The sequence below is a fragment of the Xiphias gladius genome, chromosome 20 (genome assembly GCF_016859285.1).
Source record: "Xiphias gladius isolate SHS-SW01 ecotype Sanya breed wild chromosome 20, ASM1685928v1, whole genome shotgun sequence".
In the NCBI taxonomy this organism is placed as follows: Eukaryota; Metazoa; Chordata; class Actinopteri; order Istiophoriformes; family Xiphiidae; genus Xiphias; species Xiphias gladius.
The window spans coordinates 20,470,104-20,487,500 of NC_053419.1; the positions used below are offsets into that span (position 1 = coordinate 20,470,104).

General features: G+C 40.8%; 1 protein-coding gene across 1 annotated transcript in view; it reads left to right on the plus strand.

Annotated features, from left to right (window-relative positions):
• Window positions 1-1,236: 1,236 nt before the first annotated feature.
• The window catches only part of LOC120806292 (transcription factor TFIIIB component B'' homolog), a 16,227-nt gene continuing 66 nt past the window's right edge, over window positions 1,237-17,397 (plus strand). Inside the window, exons 1-30 of the mRNA XM_040157282.1 lie at window positions 1,237-1,345; window positions 3,072-3,274; window positions 3,356-4,004; window positions 4,144-4,247; window positions 4,414-4,479; window positions 5,184-5,342; window positions 5,610-5,743; window positions 5,867-5,961; window positions 6,079-6,133; window positions 6,237-6,371; window positions 6,515-6,739; window positions 7,049-7,112; window positions 7,202-7,403; window positions 7,491-7,600; window positions 7,764-8,154; window positions 8,347-8,481; window positions 9,011-9,047; window positions 9,141-9,254; window positions 9,360-10,300; window positions 10,934-12,663; window positions 12,800-12,960; window positions 13,053-13,309; window positions 13,799-13,862; window positions 13,966-14,119; window positions 14,211-14,349; window positions 14,439-14,472; window positions 14,561-14,665; window positions 14,766-15,051; window positions 15,509-15,788; window positions 15,892-17,397. The exon at window positions 15,892-17,397 is cut by the window's right edge and continues 66 nt beyond it. Coding sequence (XP_040013216.1) covers window positions 3,078-3,274; window positions 3,356-4,004; window positions 4,144-4,247; window positions 4,414-4,479; window positions 5,184-5,342; window positions 5,610-5,743; window positions 5,867-5,961; window positions 6,079-6,133; window positions 6,237-6,371; window positions 6,515-6,739; window positions 7,049-7,112; window positions 7,202-7,403; window positions 7,491-7,600; window positions 7,764-8,154; window positions 8,347-8,481; window positions 9,011-9,047; window positions 9,141-9,254; window positions 9,360-10,300; window positions 10,934-12,663; window positions 12,800-12,960; window positions 13,053-13,309; window positions 13,799-13,862; window positions 13,966-14,119; window positions 14,211-14,349; window positions 14,439-14,472; window positions 14,561-14,665; window positions 14,766-15,051; window positions 15,509-15,788; window positions 15,892-16,005 — 7,137 coding nt within the window. The 5' untranslated portion in view covers window positions 1,237-1,345; window positions 3,072-3,077 and the 3' untranslated portion in view covers window positions 16,006-17,397. The remainder of the gene's footprint in view (window positions 1,346-3,071; window positions 3,275-3,355; window positions 4,005-4,143; window positions 4,248-4,413; window positions 4,480-5,183; window positions 5,343-5,609; window positions 5,744-5,866; window positions 5,962-6,078; window positions 6,134-6,236; window positions 6,372-6,514; window positions 6,740-7,048; window positions 7,113-7,201; window positions 7,404-7,490; window positions 7,601-7,763; window positions 8,155-8,346; window positions 8,482-9,010; window positions 9,048-9,140; window positions 9,255-9,359; window positions 10,301-10,933; window positions 12,664-12,799; window positions 12,961-13,052; window positions 13,310-13,798; window positions 13,863-13,965; window positions 14,120-14,210; window positions 14,350-14,438; window positions 14,473-14,560; window positions 14,666-14,765; window positions 15,052-15,508; window positions 15,789-15,891) is intronic.

The following is a 17,397-nucleotide window of genomic DNA, read 5'->3' on the forward strand; positions in this document are numbered from 1 at the left end:
TACCACAGTGTAAAATGCTCGATTACAAGTAAATTTCATACAGTGTAAATTTTATTTAAGTAAAAGCACATTAAGTATTATCAGCAAAATGTACTTATAATATCAAAGATAGAAGTACTCATTATGTGAGAGAATGGCCCTTCTCAGTATATTATTGATATATATATATATCATTAAAATGAGTACAGATGAAGTACTAGTGATGAATTTATGGTAGGTGCAACCACCAGTCACTTTTGTAGTTTGTTGAAGTGCAGCTAATTTGAAATATTCTATATACAATTGGGTATTTTAATTTGTAGCAAGTCATCATATATAATAAGCTCATCGCTGATTTTGTATGTACAGTTTTAATCTAAAAAGTAACTATATCTGTCAGATAAAAGTTGTGTGGCAAAAAGTGCAATATTTGCCTCTGAAATGGGGTGAAGTATAATTATAAAAGAGAATAAAAAGGAAAAATGCAAGTATCTAGTAGTAGCACTTGAACAGTAGCCTACTTGGTCATACAATCCCATACAAAAACATGCATGTGTGAGTTTGTTTAAAAAAGGAAATGAAAAAACTACAGTCCTTGATTTATGTGTTAATGATATAAAGTAAATAAACTAAAAAATATAACAGTATAGTATAACAATATTGACAATGGCGTACTTACATACATTTTTGAGGAACGTGTACTTGCCTATTTCCATTTTCTTCTACTTTATCCTTCTACTATATTTCAGAGAGCAATGTTGTACTTTTTACCCCACTAGGATCGATATCTGACTTTAATTACTGTGCACTTTGAAGGTGAACATTTTACATACAAAACATACTGCTTATAAAATGTGACTGATTATCAGTAAAACTAACCAATCAAAACTGATTCGCATGCCCGCATGTTGATGTATCAGTGTTAACAAAGTAAATGCTGCTGCTGGTACTTCTTCACTTCTACTTACATTAAATTATGAAAGCAGGACATTTAATTTAAGGGAGTATTTTTACACTGATGTTTTGTTTTTTTTTACGTTTGCTCAAATACAATATGTCGAGATTTTTTCCACAACTGAATATGACAGACAGTATCTTGAAAGCCTTCAAACAGTTCCAACGCAAAGCTCAGCTTCCCTGGGGGGGGGCAGTCTTCGCCCACTGACGGCGCGATCTTGCCTCATCTAGCGCGTCGCAGCAACCGGACTACATTTCCCATGCGCCCTTTCCCTCGCGATAATAACGCGTGAAAAAACAAAAAAAAAAAAACATGGCGGGCTAGTGTGTACATGGAGTCCGCTATTTGCCATTCCTCGTCGATAAATGAAAGCTTACTTCTGCCGGCAAACGACACACTCTTCAACAGGTACGTTGTTGTCTGGAAAATAACGTGGACGTCATAAAATGACAGGCGTAGCTGCCTCGGTTTAACAACGGGACGGTCCAGCTCCGGGGGACTCGCGTACCCCGAAGTCCCGTCATGCGAGTTTCGTGCCAAGCTTTGTGTACTTTGCGACTTGCTCAGTGCACAACGGGGCGTTTTTCCACGTCCAAGCGCTCGCTTGAATAATGTGCGTGAGCTCCTTTCGACTCCTGGCGATATTTGCTTGTCGTTTTCCGCGCGGCCAGACTTCGGCTTCTCGGCTGTCAACGTCACCGGTCCTGTCAGTCAAACGAGTAGCTGAGGCTTGCGGAACCGCGCGTTACCGTGCTGCGCTAGCAAACCCCACGGTTTACCGCATTTTTTACGGGGACCTAACGTAGCTAATCTCTCTGTACTCCCGAAATCTGTCCTCAAAATCTCCACATGCATGCAGAGCTGAAAATATCCGTATCGAATTAGGAAGAGCGCCGCTGTGCCTGGGATGTTTAGATCCTCATCCATCACGCAGAACCGTCAGGGAGGCGTCTGGTCGGTCCCAGTTTCATTCTGCAGCAGGACAACGAGTCTGAACACACACACACACACACACACACACACACACGAGTCATGAGGAACAAGGAGCCCTGCAGCAAATGGGTCCGGCCCTCCGCAGAACCCTGATCTCAGCGTCCTGGGGTCAGTCTGGGAATCGCATGAGGAGAGAGAAGACGCCGAGGCCGCATAAATCCACACAAAAACTGTGGCGAGTTCTCCAACGTGCTCGGAACAACCTACCTGTAGATAAACCTTGAAAAACTGTGCACAAGTTGCACCGAGGAGAACCGGTGCTGTTTTAAAGGCAAAAGGTGATTACGCCAAATAATGACTTGATTCAGGCCTTTTCTGTTCACTGCACTTTGCATGAAGTTAATTGATAAATAAAAAGTATTCAGGGCATAAAATCCAAGCAGCGACTGTTTTTGTCATTTCCTTTAGATTATACAAATAGTAACCATAAAAAAAATGTGCAAATTTCCGCAGATGTCAATATTTGAAATGACGAGGATTAAGAGGGACTTTTGAAAACGTTCATTCTGTCATTAGAAAATGCTGTATTACTGTGAGTGTATATGATGTAGTCAAGAGTCTGGCATTGCACTACAATTGACATCCTACAATTCATACAAGGCCAATTGATAACCGTGACTGCACTTCAGGACATTGCTTTTGCTGTACTTTATTAACTGCAAACTTTGTTTTTATTTAAGACACCAAACCTTATATATTTTACAGTAATCACTTGATAGTTTTCTCATCTAAAATAAAAACAGACTAAGCTACAGGTTGGGTCGTCTGACAAAAAGGATGATACCCTGCTCAGCTGTGGTGCTGGAAAGCATATAACATTAAACCACAATTTATGCTACTGTAAGCAGACACTCAATACACTGAAACATTTTGACAGAAATGAAAGGAAAAAAATCGAATTTTCTCCAAAGATTTCAATTGAAGAACAATGTTAAATCTGTTGACGGAGTAATGACTGTCCATGTGTCTTTGTACATAGTCGTTCTATGTAAAGCTCGTAGGTCATACCCCTGCTGTTTTCCACTGCAGCTCAGGTTCACAATCGCCGAGTAACTTTCTTTAGTAATGTTTTACTTTCAGCCGGTTGTCAGGTTTTACTGTGGCAATATTGATGCAGCCTCGACTTCCTGTGTGTTTTCAGGTCAACATGTTTCGCCGGTCAAGGTTTAGTATTCGGCCCAATGTCGGTACGGCAGGGAGAACAGCAGCAACACCTCAGGAAGCCCCTGCAGCAAGTCAGGAGGCCAGTGAGACCCCCAGAGACATCAGTGAGAGCAGCACTCCTACTGCTGTGGCAGATACCAAGTCTGTTGTGACTCCATCAGAGACACCTATAGCCCCAGGGTGAGTAACAAACATTACATGGCTTCTAAAATACTACTTATGTTTTGTATGACAGAAACAACTATTCTTACTGCTGTTTAGGGACGGCAATGACCAAAATGGGGAAGGTACGGGTTCCGCGGCTGCAGTCCAGAGAAGGAAGCGGTTTTCTGTCAAGCCCAAAGTGGCCCCAGGGCGCCCCTCCACCCTTGCTCGGACGCCAAAGTCCCCTGTCAAGACAGCCCCTGAAATTCCTGTTGAAGGCCCCGGCCCAGACCTTGACAACCCAACAGCATCCAGCCAAACTGCGACTACAGCAGCCCCTAAAGGACTCCAGTCCCCAAGGCGACGAAGGCCTTCAGAAGAGAGCAAGCAGCCCAAAGTGCAACCTAAACCCACCCCCATCTCGTCTGACTCTTCAGGACCTTCAGCTGTCCCTCTAGCTGAGGAATCACCGGAACAAACTGATCTGCCAACAGACAGCGACAGACACTTAGAAAGCAAGGCAGGCAGTCAGGTTAAAGAAGTTCCTCCCAGACTACCGAATAAAGTCCCCCCCTCTCTACCAGACAAAGAAGCTGTTGAAGTATCAGAGAAGGCCAAGACTCTAGTTTCATCTAAGAGTGGACTTTCACTGTCACCATCGGCGTTCTCCTTGAGTAGACTCCTGAATGACCCATCCGACTTACAGAGGCTGGCAAAGGCCCAAAAGCTCAGAGAGTTGCTCAGGCAGGAGAGGCACAAAGAAAAGGTGAGTTCAGATTATTCTGTAAGCACACTTATCCTCACTCTCAATGCTCTCTAAGTTTAGTAACATATTGATTAGATATGTAGCGTTAGATATATTTTCATCCATTAAATTAAAGTATTGGTTTAATTCGATGTTGCAGAAACTCAGGAAAGCTAAGGCACGTGCAAAGGAATATACTTTAGATCCTGCCAAAATGACCATGAGGGACCTTATCCGTTATCTCCCAATGTCTAACCCCATGACGTAAGTGTCTCTTCAGCAATTTGGTCAAGCTTGTGTAAGATTTAATCCTTACCTCCATGAATAATGTTTTCCATTGATTATCCTGGGTCTTCTTTGATAAGAGTGGGTTTTTTTTGTTTTTTCATGGTTCCTTGTCTCATATGACTATAATTTGCAATTTTTCCAGATCTAGTTTAGAAGACTCAGCTCAGGAGAATGAGACTGTGGTCCCTCCTTCGCCGGAAAGAGAGGAGTAAGTTTATCCGATCATAATTTTAAAATCTCTTTCCTTTAAAGTTTTATTGATATTGTAAATAGTTGGCAACAAAATGTATATACAATATTAGCTTCATTCTTATTTTCCCTATTTATATCCATACTTAAGTACTGAAAAGGTTCATATGATTTTTAGTTTTATGTTTTAGTTTTCTTAGTGTTTATTTATTGTTTGATGTTGAAAAGAGATTTGGACACAAAACTAAACCTTTTCAATCGCTTAACAGCCCAAAAATGAGTAATGCTTTAAAGGAATAAAGCAGAAAGACGGCTCAATGTGCGGTCTACACATTTATCTGTCATTGAAATTTTCACCTGGCATCAGCAAAGAGCTAATTGGTATTGAAGATAAATATTACAGTTATCAACACAAATGTTATCCTTTGCCATGGAGTATTGATAAAAACCCTAATAACATATTTACTGTTACTGGTACTGGATTTTCAAAAAAAAATTTAAAGTTGTATTCAGTTAGTCCACATCTGATATAGAGAGCATTGGCCTTAAATGTCTAGCCGTAACACTACTGTTTATCGTAACAAAATAAATGAGACTGAATGATGGAATAGTCTGGATAATGCACTACATTTTTAATCAGTATCTCTATCAACAGCCAGTAAAGGGAGCTTGGTACACCAAACCCCTTCGTTCTGCCTCATGTTTGCGATGTAATCCTTGCAGGTCTCCAGAGAGAGCACAGGAACCTGAAGTCCTCCCTAAAATGGCAAGTCCGAGGGAGGAGGAGGAAGAGGAGGTAGCAGAGGAAGAGCAGGAGGAAGCGCTCATGGTTCCCCAGGTCAAAGTAGCAGAGGATGGCTCACTGATCATCGATGAAGAGAGGTCAGTGGACGTTTATAGGCCCACAAAAATCACTCTTTCAGGTTCATCTACTCCCCTTCGCTTGGTTATTTTAAGTAAAAGGTTGTACACACTTGAGTTTTTCAATATTTTGATACATACTGACTAAAAAATGTCTCCAAATGCATCCAAACCGTCCTCCATAGATCTGATTTTTCCTCTCACTATAAAAATTGCTTCATTTTTGTGATATTGGAGATGATGGAACCAGTAGATAGTTTAATAATATCCTTTCAACTTGCGTCTCAGCTTGACGGTGGAAGTCCAGCGAGCAAAAGGACCAAACCCAGCACAGGATCGAGACCCCATCTTTGAGCGTGGGTCCACTACGACTTACTCAAGCTTCAGGAAAGGAACCTATTCGAAACCCTGGTCCAGTGAAGGTTGAGCTGACATAGATATTAGATATAGATCCTGAATTACAATATCTTTATAACACACATTTTGCTCTGATGCCTTGTTCATATTTGTTTTTAATTTGTCGATTATTTGTTGGTTTTCATCAGAGACAGACATGTTCTTCCTGGCCATTAGTATGGTGGGGACAGACTTCTCCATGATTTGTCAACTTTTTCCTCACAGAGCTCGATCAGAGATAAAGGTCAGTGATGGCTATATATGTACATTTATTTCTAGCATATGATAACGAAGAAGCAACTTGCTGCTTCAATTAATAGACCAAAATGTTGGTGATAATTGCATTGACTTAAACTTCCAGAACAAATTCAAAAAAGAAGAGCGAGAGAATGCCTGGAGGATTGATAAAGCTTTCAGTAAGTATTCAGTAGAACTTTGTTCAGCTGGTTAAATATGACAATAAATTATTAATATTCCCTGTGTATTTTGATGCAATATTTACTGCCGATTGTTTTGTAGGAGAGAGGCGAAAGCTGGACATAGAGTATTTTTCTAAGCTGCTAGAGAAAATTCTGGAGGTTCAGAAAAACAGGAAGAAACTCAAGTCACTCGCTGAGAAGAACTCCCCCAGGAAGCTCAAGAGAAAGGCAAAGGGTAATTATCTTGCCATGTTTTTATCACGTTTAATACTCTGTGAGTTGTGTATTATTTCTGCATAACTTGATGTCTTTCTGCAATACAGATCTCCCCGAGTTTGTCTTGATTCAGCAATCCTTGTGTTCTCATTCGCACCACAGGCAAAAAAGCTGCAAGGAAACTGAGCGATGTGGAGGAGGAAGATGAGGAAGATGATAATCAAGTTCCTGAATTGGAGGATGAGGAGGAGGGAGAGAAAGAGAATGATGGAGAAGCCCCTGTTTCTAAGCCTAAGAAACCACGCAAAAGAAAGAATAGAAAGGCTGCCTTGAATGAGGAACCAAATGATAAGAAAAGCAAAACAGCTGAAGACAGTAATGATCAAGGTACAGGAGCATTCAGTTATTTCATGAAAATGGTCTTGATTTGTCAGAAAACTTGGTAAATTTAAATGATGTATGTATGTAGATCCATGGGAGCTGCCATTTTGTTTTGCTTAACCGGTTTAACAAAATTTCCAGCAAAGTAAATACAAGGCCCTGGGAAAAGCAATATTTAAAATTCAAAATCTGATTAAAAAGGGGGTGTGTGGCCCCAGAAAGTTGTTTTGACTTAAGTTATTCCTGTTTGTCCATGTGTGCTTGGCCCCTGTTGATTGCTGACTGCAGTTTAATTTGTTTTGCTTTTATGCTCAGATGAGGTGTGCATACCTGAAGACTCTGGGGCTGCACTTCCTGAAGATCATACAAGTTCAGAAACGTAATGAAACTTTTAAAATGTTGTTTTAAATAAAGCATTTTTATGCATCCTAAATTGAAATTAAAATACCGTTTTGGCCCAATAATCAGGTCTGAAAAGACTGAGAATGTGAATGCATCCAAAGACACTGCAGTCAAGCCGGCTAAACTCTCACGAGGCAGAGCACCAAAACCACTACTTCCTTTGGGCCGCAAGTGGGGTAAAAAGCCTCCACCACCCTCCACAAAGGCCGAAGATACTGCGTCAGATAAAGGGGACGAGAGTGTGACTGATGGAGCCTCTAAAGAGCAGGTTATTACTTCAGTTTCAATTCAGAGTCATCAGATCTTTTTTGCACTTTGTTTCTTTACCTTACTAAAAGCTATGGTAACCTTTTAGGTAAACAAAGATTCATCACCTTTAAGGCAAGCTAATAAGTGGAAGTCAGCCAATGCTGACGATACCTCTGAAGAAGAAGATGCCACCGTTCAACCTCCAAGACCTACCAGGTACAAAATATTTTAATGTCTTCATTGAAAGACACCCATTCTAACATTGTAACCAGATACGTTCCCATTCCCAATTCCCAAAGAAACTACTTATAATAGATACAATAGAAAATACGATATAATAGGATATGAAGATATGTTCAGATCAGTGTGTGTTTTGTAGGTATGGGAGAGTGCCCAAACCCACCAAGCCTTTGACTTACCCTGCCAAAGAAGATGCACAAACCTCTGCATCTGAGACCACTCCCACCTCACCAGTAGGGTCCACTGCTTCTGCTGCCAAGCCTAAACCCAAATACGCAGCGAAGAGGGGAAGATCATCAAAGCAACAATCAACCCAAGAGTCCAAAAAGCCCAAACTAGTCACCCTCAGGGCATCTCAATCAGAATACAGTGATGAGGAGGATGAAAAGCAGCAGGACCACGAAGAGATAGAGGAGGAGGAGCACCCTTCAGGTAGCCCCAGTAAGGACAGCAGTGCCCCTGTGTTTGTGCCTGCCAGTCTGCGTTCTCCACATCCTGTGATTTCAGAGGTAGAAGAGACTATGGAGGAGGTATGAGAAACAGTTTCCAATCATGTCTTGCACAGATACACAGCATCCATAAATGTTATTATTTTTTTAATATATTTTTTATAACATGCATTTTTTTTCTTTTTTTTTTTTTTGCATTAGTTTTTCTTTGTGCATGGTTTTACGTTCCATAATTCACACCCTCCACTCTGAACCCACCCATTCCACCCTTAGCTTGATATCTTGGCCAATATGCCTGATGTGTTGGGCATCTCCCAAGATGCCCTTTGCCCTGATGCCTCTTGTGAGCAGGCACAAAATGAGACGGGCACAGTTGAACCATGCGAACATCAGTTGGACCTGCTGGTCGTAAGTGTCCTATGTCCAAAATGTAGTACCAGTGAAATTAAATCATTATCCCCAGTTACACTTAACATTTTAATGATATCTGAGAACTAATCTTAAAGATCTGATCCATACAGTTTGTCTCCATTGATAAAATTCAGTCTTACTTTCTTACAAGAAAATAATACTCCCTCTTTACAATTTTAGTGCATATATTTTGTTTGTGGTTGGATCCCACAATCATGTCGTGACTTGGCAGCTCAGTTTAGTTTTAGCACACTTTTAATGAAGAAAAGCAAAATTTGAGTTTCAACAATGATGCATGCAGCCTTGGAAGTTCATATTTTGCTGAGCTGGATGAACTCATGGCAACATTTTTCTGTCCACATGTAATCGATTGTCTGATTAAAAACGAAGAAAATGACAGTGAAATGTAACTGGGGCTACTGTAATACATGTTTTCCATATACAGTGCATCACATCTTTTCACAACAAGCCTGTCTTATATGGGGAGCCTTAAATGTTACCTACAATATATTTATTTCCCTTGCAGGATGTTATAGACTTCCTTTCTTCAGAACACACAGAAGGTATGTCGAAGAGGAATTCTGAGTAGCTGCCAGTTGATAACTCATATTTTTAGATATTTTCATTTCATTCAAGTAAACATGGTTTTGTTTCAGTATCTGAGGATGAGAGCTACAATGAGGCTGCCCAAACCCTGTTGACCATTGGCAACCTGACTCATCTCCCTCAGTCAGCACAGAACCAAATAGCTACACAAGATCACACAACAGGTTAGAGACACCGAAGCTACAAGACTCCTAATATTGGAATTGGATTTCATTTGTTTTAGAATAAATTGCAGTAAAATTGAAATGTGCCATTGTGTTAAATTGCAGGGACAACATCAGTAAGTGTGAAAGAAACCAGACAAGAACTAGACGAAGAAACTGCATCAAAGCCTGCTGCACAAGAGGAAAACGGTACCACTCCTCTCATTTCTGGTCATGGAGTCACAGAAACATCAGAGACTATCGCTACTGTAGAGCCACAAAACAGCACAACAGACAATGGTGCTGTTCCCATTATTGAAACTAGTGATCAGATGTGTGGTGAGCAGAAGACTATTTCTGATATGGACCCTAGCCTTCAATTACAGTCAAGTCCAGAGGGCTCAAAGAAAAATTCTGCACAGCCCAAGAGAGGACGCTTATCCAAGGTGAAACCTAAACCTAACCTAGGCCGAGCCTCAAGGACTGCACAGCCCAAATCCCAAACTGACACATCAACAGAACAGACAGCTGAAGAGAACAACGCAGATGCTGCCAACCTTCAGGTCACTGAATCACTATCCGTTTCTGAAGAAACAACCCCTAAGATAACAGAATATTCTCCACCATTGTTAATAGATGACGTTTCCTGTGATGAAGTCAAACTTACAAAAGAGTTTCCTGTCAGTCAGGAGAGGTCTGTCGATGAGGTAGAATCAGGTGCAGCAAAATCAGATCAGAGTGCCTCAGAAAACACTGCGAGTCACTGCTTTTCTGATGCCCAGTTTGAACCCAGTCGGGAACAAGCCAGCAGGGACACAACGTCAACATCTGAGTCCTCAAATGAAAAACGGATTACGAGTTGCTTTAATAATTCAGCGACATCTGACACATCAGTCGCCGAGTCACAAGTTGAACACGAGTCAAACACAGATTGTGTTACAGTCCAAGAAGACAGTCAACATTCTGTTGCTTTTGTCACACCTTTAGAAGATTTACCTGTCAGCCAGAAAGAGAGTGAAGTAACACAGTCTACTTGCCAGTTTAAAAGGAGTAGATTGCAAAAAGTTAAACCCAAACCAAACATACCACAGACATCAAGAACTGCTTGGTCAACGCATCAAACTACAAAAGACACTGTAGAGAAAGAATCCAGCCAAACTCCAATCTCCAATGTCCATGAAAAAACAATAGTAGAGGATGAACCAGAAGCAACTTGTGGCACTTCTCCTGAAAAACCAAGTAAAAGCACTGGTCCTGCTTCAGTTTTGATACCATCATTACAATTAGGCTGTACTCTTACATCCATAAAATATCTGTCTAAAACTGAGGAGAAAAGGACAGATGTTGGACTTGTTGGTCAGGTATGCTCTGGTGCTGGAACATCAGATCAGAGTGGCTCAGAAAACCAGAGCGTTTCTGAAGCCCCTTTTGAACCCAGTATCAGAGACACAGGATCAACATCTGAGTCCACAGATAAAAAAGGGACAATTCATGATGGTACAACAGAGAGTAGTAATAACCTGGTGACATCCGGCTCAGCTGTCACAAAATTAAAAGTTGGACAAGACTCACCCCCAGTCCAAGAGAGCAGTGAACATCCTGCTACATGTGTTACACCCGTAGAAGAATTAGCTATCATATGTAAAGATGAGAGTGGTGCATCTGCTTGCCAGACTAGGAGAGGGCGATTACAAAAAGTCAAACCCAAACCAAACCTTGCACTGATGTCAAGAACTGCACGGTCTAAACCTCAAACCACAAAAGACTCTTTAGAGAAAGACTCCAGCCCAACTCCAATCTCCAACATCCATGAAAAAACAATAGTAGAGGATGAACCAGAAGCAACTTGTGGCACTTCTCCTGAAAAACCAAGTAAAAGCACTGGTCCTGCTTCAGTTTTGATACCATCATTACAATTAGGCTGTACTCTTACACCTGCAAAAGATCTGTCTAAAACTGAGGAGAAAAGGACAGATGTTGGACTTGTTGGTCAGGTATGCTCTGGTGCTGGAACATCAGATCAGAGTGGCTCAGAAAACCAGAGCATTTCTGAAGCCCCTTTTGAACCCAGTATCAAAGATACAGGATCAACATCTGAGTCCACAGATAAAAAAGGGACAATTCAAGATGGTACAACAGAGAGTAGTAATAACCTGGTGACATCCGGCTCAGCTGTCACAGAATTAAAAGTTGGACAAGACTCACCCCCAGTCCAAGAGAGCAGTGAACATCCTGCTACATGTGTTACACCCGTAGAAGATTTACCTATCATATGTAAAGATGAGAGTGTCGCATCTGCTTGCCAAACTAGGAGAGGGCGATTACAAAAAGTCAAACCCAAACCAAACCTAGCACAGATATCAAGAACTGCACGGTCTAAACCTCAAACCATGAAAGACCCTGTTACGCACATGCAGCTTGTGGAGAGACCCTCCAGCCCAATTTCAAAGCCTGGATCTTCTGACAATACATTAGCAGAGGTAGAAGCACAGCCAATTTGTAGTATCACTGTTCCTGTAAAACCAAGTCAAAGTACTTGTAATGCTTCAGTTTCAGTACCATCATTGGAATTATGCACTACTCATAAACCCACAGAGGAATCATCCTCAACTATGGAACAAAAGACAGATGTTGAACCCAACTCAAGCTCAGAGAGTTCAGAACCAAATGTACCCCAAAGACGACGACACTTCCCCAAGGTCAAACCAAATTTAGGATCATCCACCAGAACTACAGAGACAAAACTGCAGCCAAAGAATATTAGTAAACCCTCAGAACAACACTATATGGACACCTCTTCAAATGTAACCTCAGAACAACAACCTGCGGACAATTCACAAACAGAACTGAAACTTGCAGAGAATGACTGCAAGCGCTTGACACACTGTACATTAAATACAGAACTCATCTCAACAAAATCTGCACCTGCAGAGTCAGAAAAGACACTAGACAGCACAAATGATAAGGGTACGTCTTCTGATGGTATTGTCATAGCAACATCTTGGGTTGCTGAGAATCAGTCTGTGTTGACAGACTCAGTTCCTGAAAATAAAAGCAGTGAGAAATTCACATTTGAGAGGGAATCCACAGGAGACAAAATGTCAACCAATGACAGGGTAGACGTTGGACCTGCTTCACAAGGGGATTGCAAGCTGGATATGTCCACAGGAGTTACAGAGTCAAATACCCAACCTCCAGATGACGCAACTGCGGCTTCAGATGTTCAGTATTCAGAAGATGGCTCCACAGAGTCAAAACTAAATTATGTATTGGCTGCTAGTCCCTACTTAATACCAGATCCAAAACAAAGCAGCCATCAGCCATGGCCAGAAAGTGACTCAGAAGTACAAAGTCAAGATATAACCCAACGATGTTCAGAGACCAGGGAAACTAATCAAATATCAAATGACAACTCTCAATATGCACAAAGGTAAGACATGAGTCATATTTTCCTGATTCTGTGTCAACATGTCCTCAAAATGGTAATTGACAGAGTACATCCTCTTTTTTCACAACCTTACATTTACAAAAGTTTATCTTGTAACTGTGTATTTCCCCACTTAAAGCACGGATGAAACACAGTCAGAGCTGACTGACTCCTTTGAGTCTTCAAATAAAGCCCTTCAAACTCACAGAGGCAGGCTTATTAAACCCAAACCCAACCTGGGATGCAGCAGTCAACCTCCACAACCCCAACAAGTCCAGAACACAACAAAAGCAGAAGCAGGTTTGACACCCTAAAATAAAAGTTACCTAATCCCAAAGAACGCTGAGAAGATTTTCAGGATTACTGCCAGTAATGGTTCTTATTTTTCCCAGATTCTGGTACTAGCTCAGAAGGTGTGGATGCTTCAGTTTCCTACAAACCTGTGTCTAAAAGCCAGCCTGACATTCAGGCACCAGTAGAGGAAGCTATTGAACCACAAAGTAACCAAGAGTCCCCCTCAGATGATGCTGGGTCGTTGATGGGCTGCTTGTCACATATTATTGAACAACTGAGTCAACACGACTCCCCTCCAGATGATGCTGGATCCTCTTTGAGTTGTGTGACACAAGTACCGGACAATTCTTCTCAGGTAAGATATTAATCAGCATGTGCAGGGGGACACATATCTTGTGAGCATTACATGTATGATTGCAGTGTGTTTTTGTATTGAAATTCCCCTAATCTTGTTCATGTTGGCCTTTACCAGATATGTAACAATATTTCTTGGTCACGTGTCACCAAACCACCAATTTTATATTTTATAGCACTGATTCCCAACCAGGGATACTTATAGTCTAGAGGGTACCTCTGCAGTTGACAGTGGTTATGTGAAAAGATGGTAGCATAACCTCATCTAATCTGAAAATATAGAAATTTGGATTTAATTGAAAAAAGAAAAAAAAGTGATTGAGCGAGCCTACAATAATGCTTTCATACAACTGAACTGTGAAGTTCAGTTGTATGAAAGCATTATTGTCATTGCACTGAATTATTGTCATTACACTGATTAACACAAGAAGCCCTTACTACATTTAAGAATTGATCCTGAAGTGTTTTTCTCTGATTCCTTTAATCCTAGAACACATCAACATTAAATACAGAGGGGACACAAAGTCATCCAAGTCTCACAATATTTCCAGACAGTAAGTCAAACACATCAGATGTACAGATTTGTACTGTGAATTATGCACAGTATACTGTATACACCATGGCTTTGGTGAAAATCTCCCTCATCCTCCCTCTCAGTGCTGTCGGCGCAGGTGCCTTCAGATCCAGATGAACCGTTTTTCATCCTCTCACTGACTGAGATCCCAGTCTCTTCATCAGGGGAGGTGATGGACAGTGCAGCTGGACCCCTCCCTTATCATCGTGTGGCAGATGAATCAACACAGCAACAGAGGTTTGTGCCTGCCTTAATCAACTGGTCATCAAGGCAGGCATGGAGCCTATTTGGTTTGGTGTCTGATTCTGCAACCTTCTTAACCCCTCAGCGGTGTTCCCGGAGAGAGTTTGGCAGCAACGAGAGATGGGTCTCTCTCTAATGTCCCTGTGCCCGTGTCCACAGAGGAGAGTGGTGAAATGGGCCTAATCAGTGTAAAAGATACTGGGCCAGACACAGCTGCACATATAGTAAGTGAAGTTGCAAGGAACCACTTATATTAGCAGTGTGAGCAAACATCTGTATTGGTCACGCATTTTCTCTTTTTATCCCACACCAGGATTTGATCATGGAGAATCCAGTGGATCCACATGGTAGAGTCATTACATTATTTGTCATTAAACTAGTAGTTCATGTCGTATTACTGATAGTTAATTCTGATTTTGTGTGTTTTTGGAACAGAGAGTACTACAGTTCAGCCGCCCAAATTACCTGAGACTGTAGAGATTAATGATGAGACTGAAGTCCCCCCTACAAAGAAGAGACTAACAGGAACTGGAAGAAGAAGTATGTAAAGGATAAACACACAAACTCACACAAACTCACATGAACTTTCAATAAACTGGACACATCTATTTCATCATCTACCCGTCTCTCTATGAAACAGCCAAACTGCAGGTTAAGCCCAATACTACAAGGAAGAAACAAGCCAGCAAGGCTCTTTCTACAAACACCAACCAGGACTCCGAACTTCCTGGGTCTTCCATGCAGCGAGAAGCCTCTGATGCATCAACAAAAGTGGGCGATGAGGTCGTCGCTGAGCCACAGGAAAGAAGTGGTGATCTTGTAAACATTGAAAAGGAGATTCCGGCAGGTGGGAAGGGCCCTGAGGATAGCAGCTCAGTAGTAGAAACTCAGACTACAACGACTAAGGGGACAAGCATTGAGAATAGGTGAGGAAAAGCGATTAAAAAATAATAATAAAAGGGTCTGTGCTTTTCCCCCATTTTGTTCAAATCTTGAATCATGTTGCTATCTATCCATTTCTAAACAAAACCGACCTTGAGCCATGCTAGCCGCTTTGTCAGGCTGTACTTAAATGCTCACAATGACAATCGTAAGATGCTGATGTTTAGCAGGTGATGTTTGCCATCTTAGTTTAGTGGTTTAGCATGATAACACCTTGCCAACTAGCTCAAGTACAGTAGAGGCTGATGGGAATGTCATTGGTTTTGCTGGAATTTGGTTCACAGTAGTGGACAAAATAAAATTTGACTTCATGATGGCGCTAGACAAAAAATAACCAACATGATAATTCAGCATGGCTGATTAAAAAATGATCAAAATTTATTTTCCAGTTTCTGACAGAAAACTCAAAGATTTCCTTTCTTTCCTCTCTGACACGAACAGCACTGCCCCTTCAAGTGATCTTTCACCTGGCAAAGCAGCTCCCACGGGCCCTAAGGTCAAAACCACACACACAATGAGAAAACACTCTACCCCAACACCTGTAGCTTCAACATCACACAATGTCGTTCCCACACCCAGTCCGACAAAGCTGCCAGAGGAAACCCACTCAGCATCCTCTACCGCTTCACCTACACTAACAGAGGTGGATATTGGACAGACCACTGAACTAAACCGACTATGTTCAGACCCAACTGCTAGCACTTCTCAGTGTACAGCTGAGGTAAGGAGGGCTACAGAGATTCTTATTTCATCTTAATACAGTGGAATTTTTACACACCCACGAGGAATTGATTAAAGCTGATCCTTTGTTTTCTTTGTTGTAGGTTTCAGCTTCCCAGCAAAGTGACTGTGTGGAGAGCAGCTCTATAGAGGAGGAGCCCACCAGTGTGTCTCAGTACTTCCTTAGTGATATATTTACAGAAGTGGAAGAGGGATAAAAGCCATATAGAGGTGGAGTGAGAGGAGGAACTTGCCAGTGGCTTAACTTTTATTCAATTTTTGTTGTGTGAAGTTATCTCTGTAAAGGTTAATTTATAACTAAAAGGCTATTTTTTTGTTTTGTTTTTTGCTGTCAGTTGTAATGAAGTGGAGCTGAATTTACTATACTGAAAAAGTTTTCACTTTCACAAGCACTTTGAATAGTGAAAGTGCTTGTGAAAGTGAAAATGCATTTGTCACATTGGTAAATCACTAGTTTGACTGAAGGAGGTGGCAGCTTTTTCCCATCAGTTCCTTATTTTTATGCCTCAAAATTCTTAATTTGTATGTTAACCAGCTGTGACAATGCAAAACACTGTACAATAGCAAACTGGCTCTTGTTTTTTGTTTTTTTTTATTTGTTTTTTGGGTGGGTCTCAGGAAGAAGAACATAACTGAATTACTTGACAGCATGTACATTTGTATATTTAAATGTATTAGCTTTTTAATGCCTCTTCTGTGTATTTTAGTGCTATTTTTTTTATTAATTTCTTCTAATCTGAAACAAATTTTTATTTGTATTTGATTAAAAAAAAGGATGTCTAAAAATTGGCTTTTATTTAGAAAACAGACATCAGATACAGAATATAATTTAGTAAAATTGCATCAGTATATTCTGCAAATTCACCCCATACAGAGCAAAGGTAGTCAAACTTTATTTAAGGAAAATAACTGCCATCTAGTGTACATTAAGACAATTTGTCAAGTGTATATAGTGTAGATCAGTAGAACGCTCAGAGGTCCTTGTACAGCTATGCAGCATTCACATTATTATGTAATATTACCATTATACTTGAAACAAAAACACATCATGTGCCCTTAAATGTTTCATTAATATAATTTAAATTAAAACATGAAATTCTATAAGACCTGAATAAAAAGTGTTCATCTGCCAAGTTTTGTAAAAAATATTGCTAGTATATAACACCAGTGCTAGCAGTATTATAAAAAAAAAAAATACTGCTGATATTATGAAAATATTGCTAGTAGGGATAGACAGTGAGCACCTCCAGCCGTAAAGAATGCTGTGCAATTTTAGATACTGATGGGTAGTTTTGACATTATCCCCTGTTGCTTTTACGTTGACCTTTTTCTGATAGAACTCATGGGGCTGAAAATGTATGGCTGACGGACCTTGAATAGTAGTACATGACAAGCTGCTTTGAGACATCGAAATCCTGTATTTATGTCCTGGTTTTGCACCACAGAAGGGATTTACATACCGAGGCACAGTAAGGACACAACCCATTGCACCATACATGAATGCAATCCAATTATTCACAATACCACAGCTCATGACCTCAGAAATGAGTGTAATCACCTCTCTGACACTAAAAATGGAACATTACTGT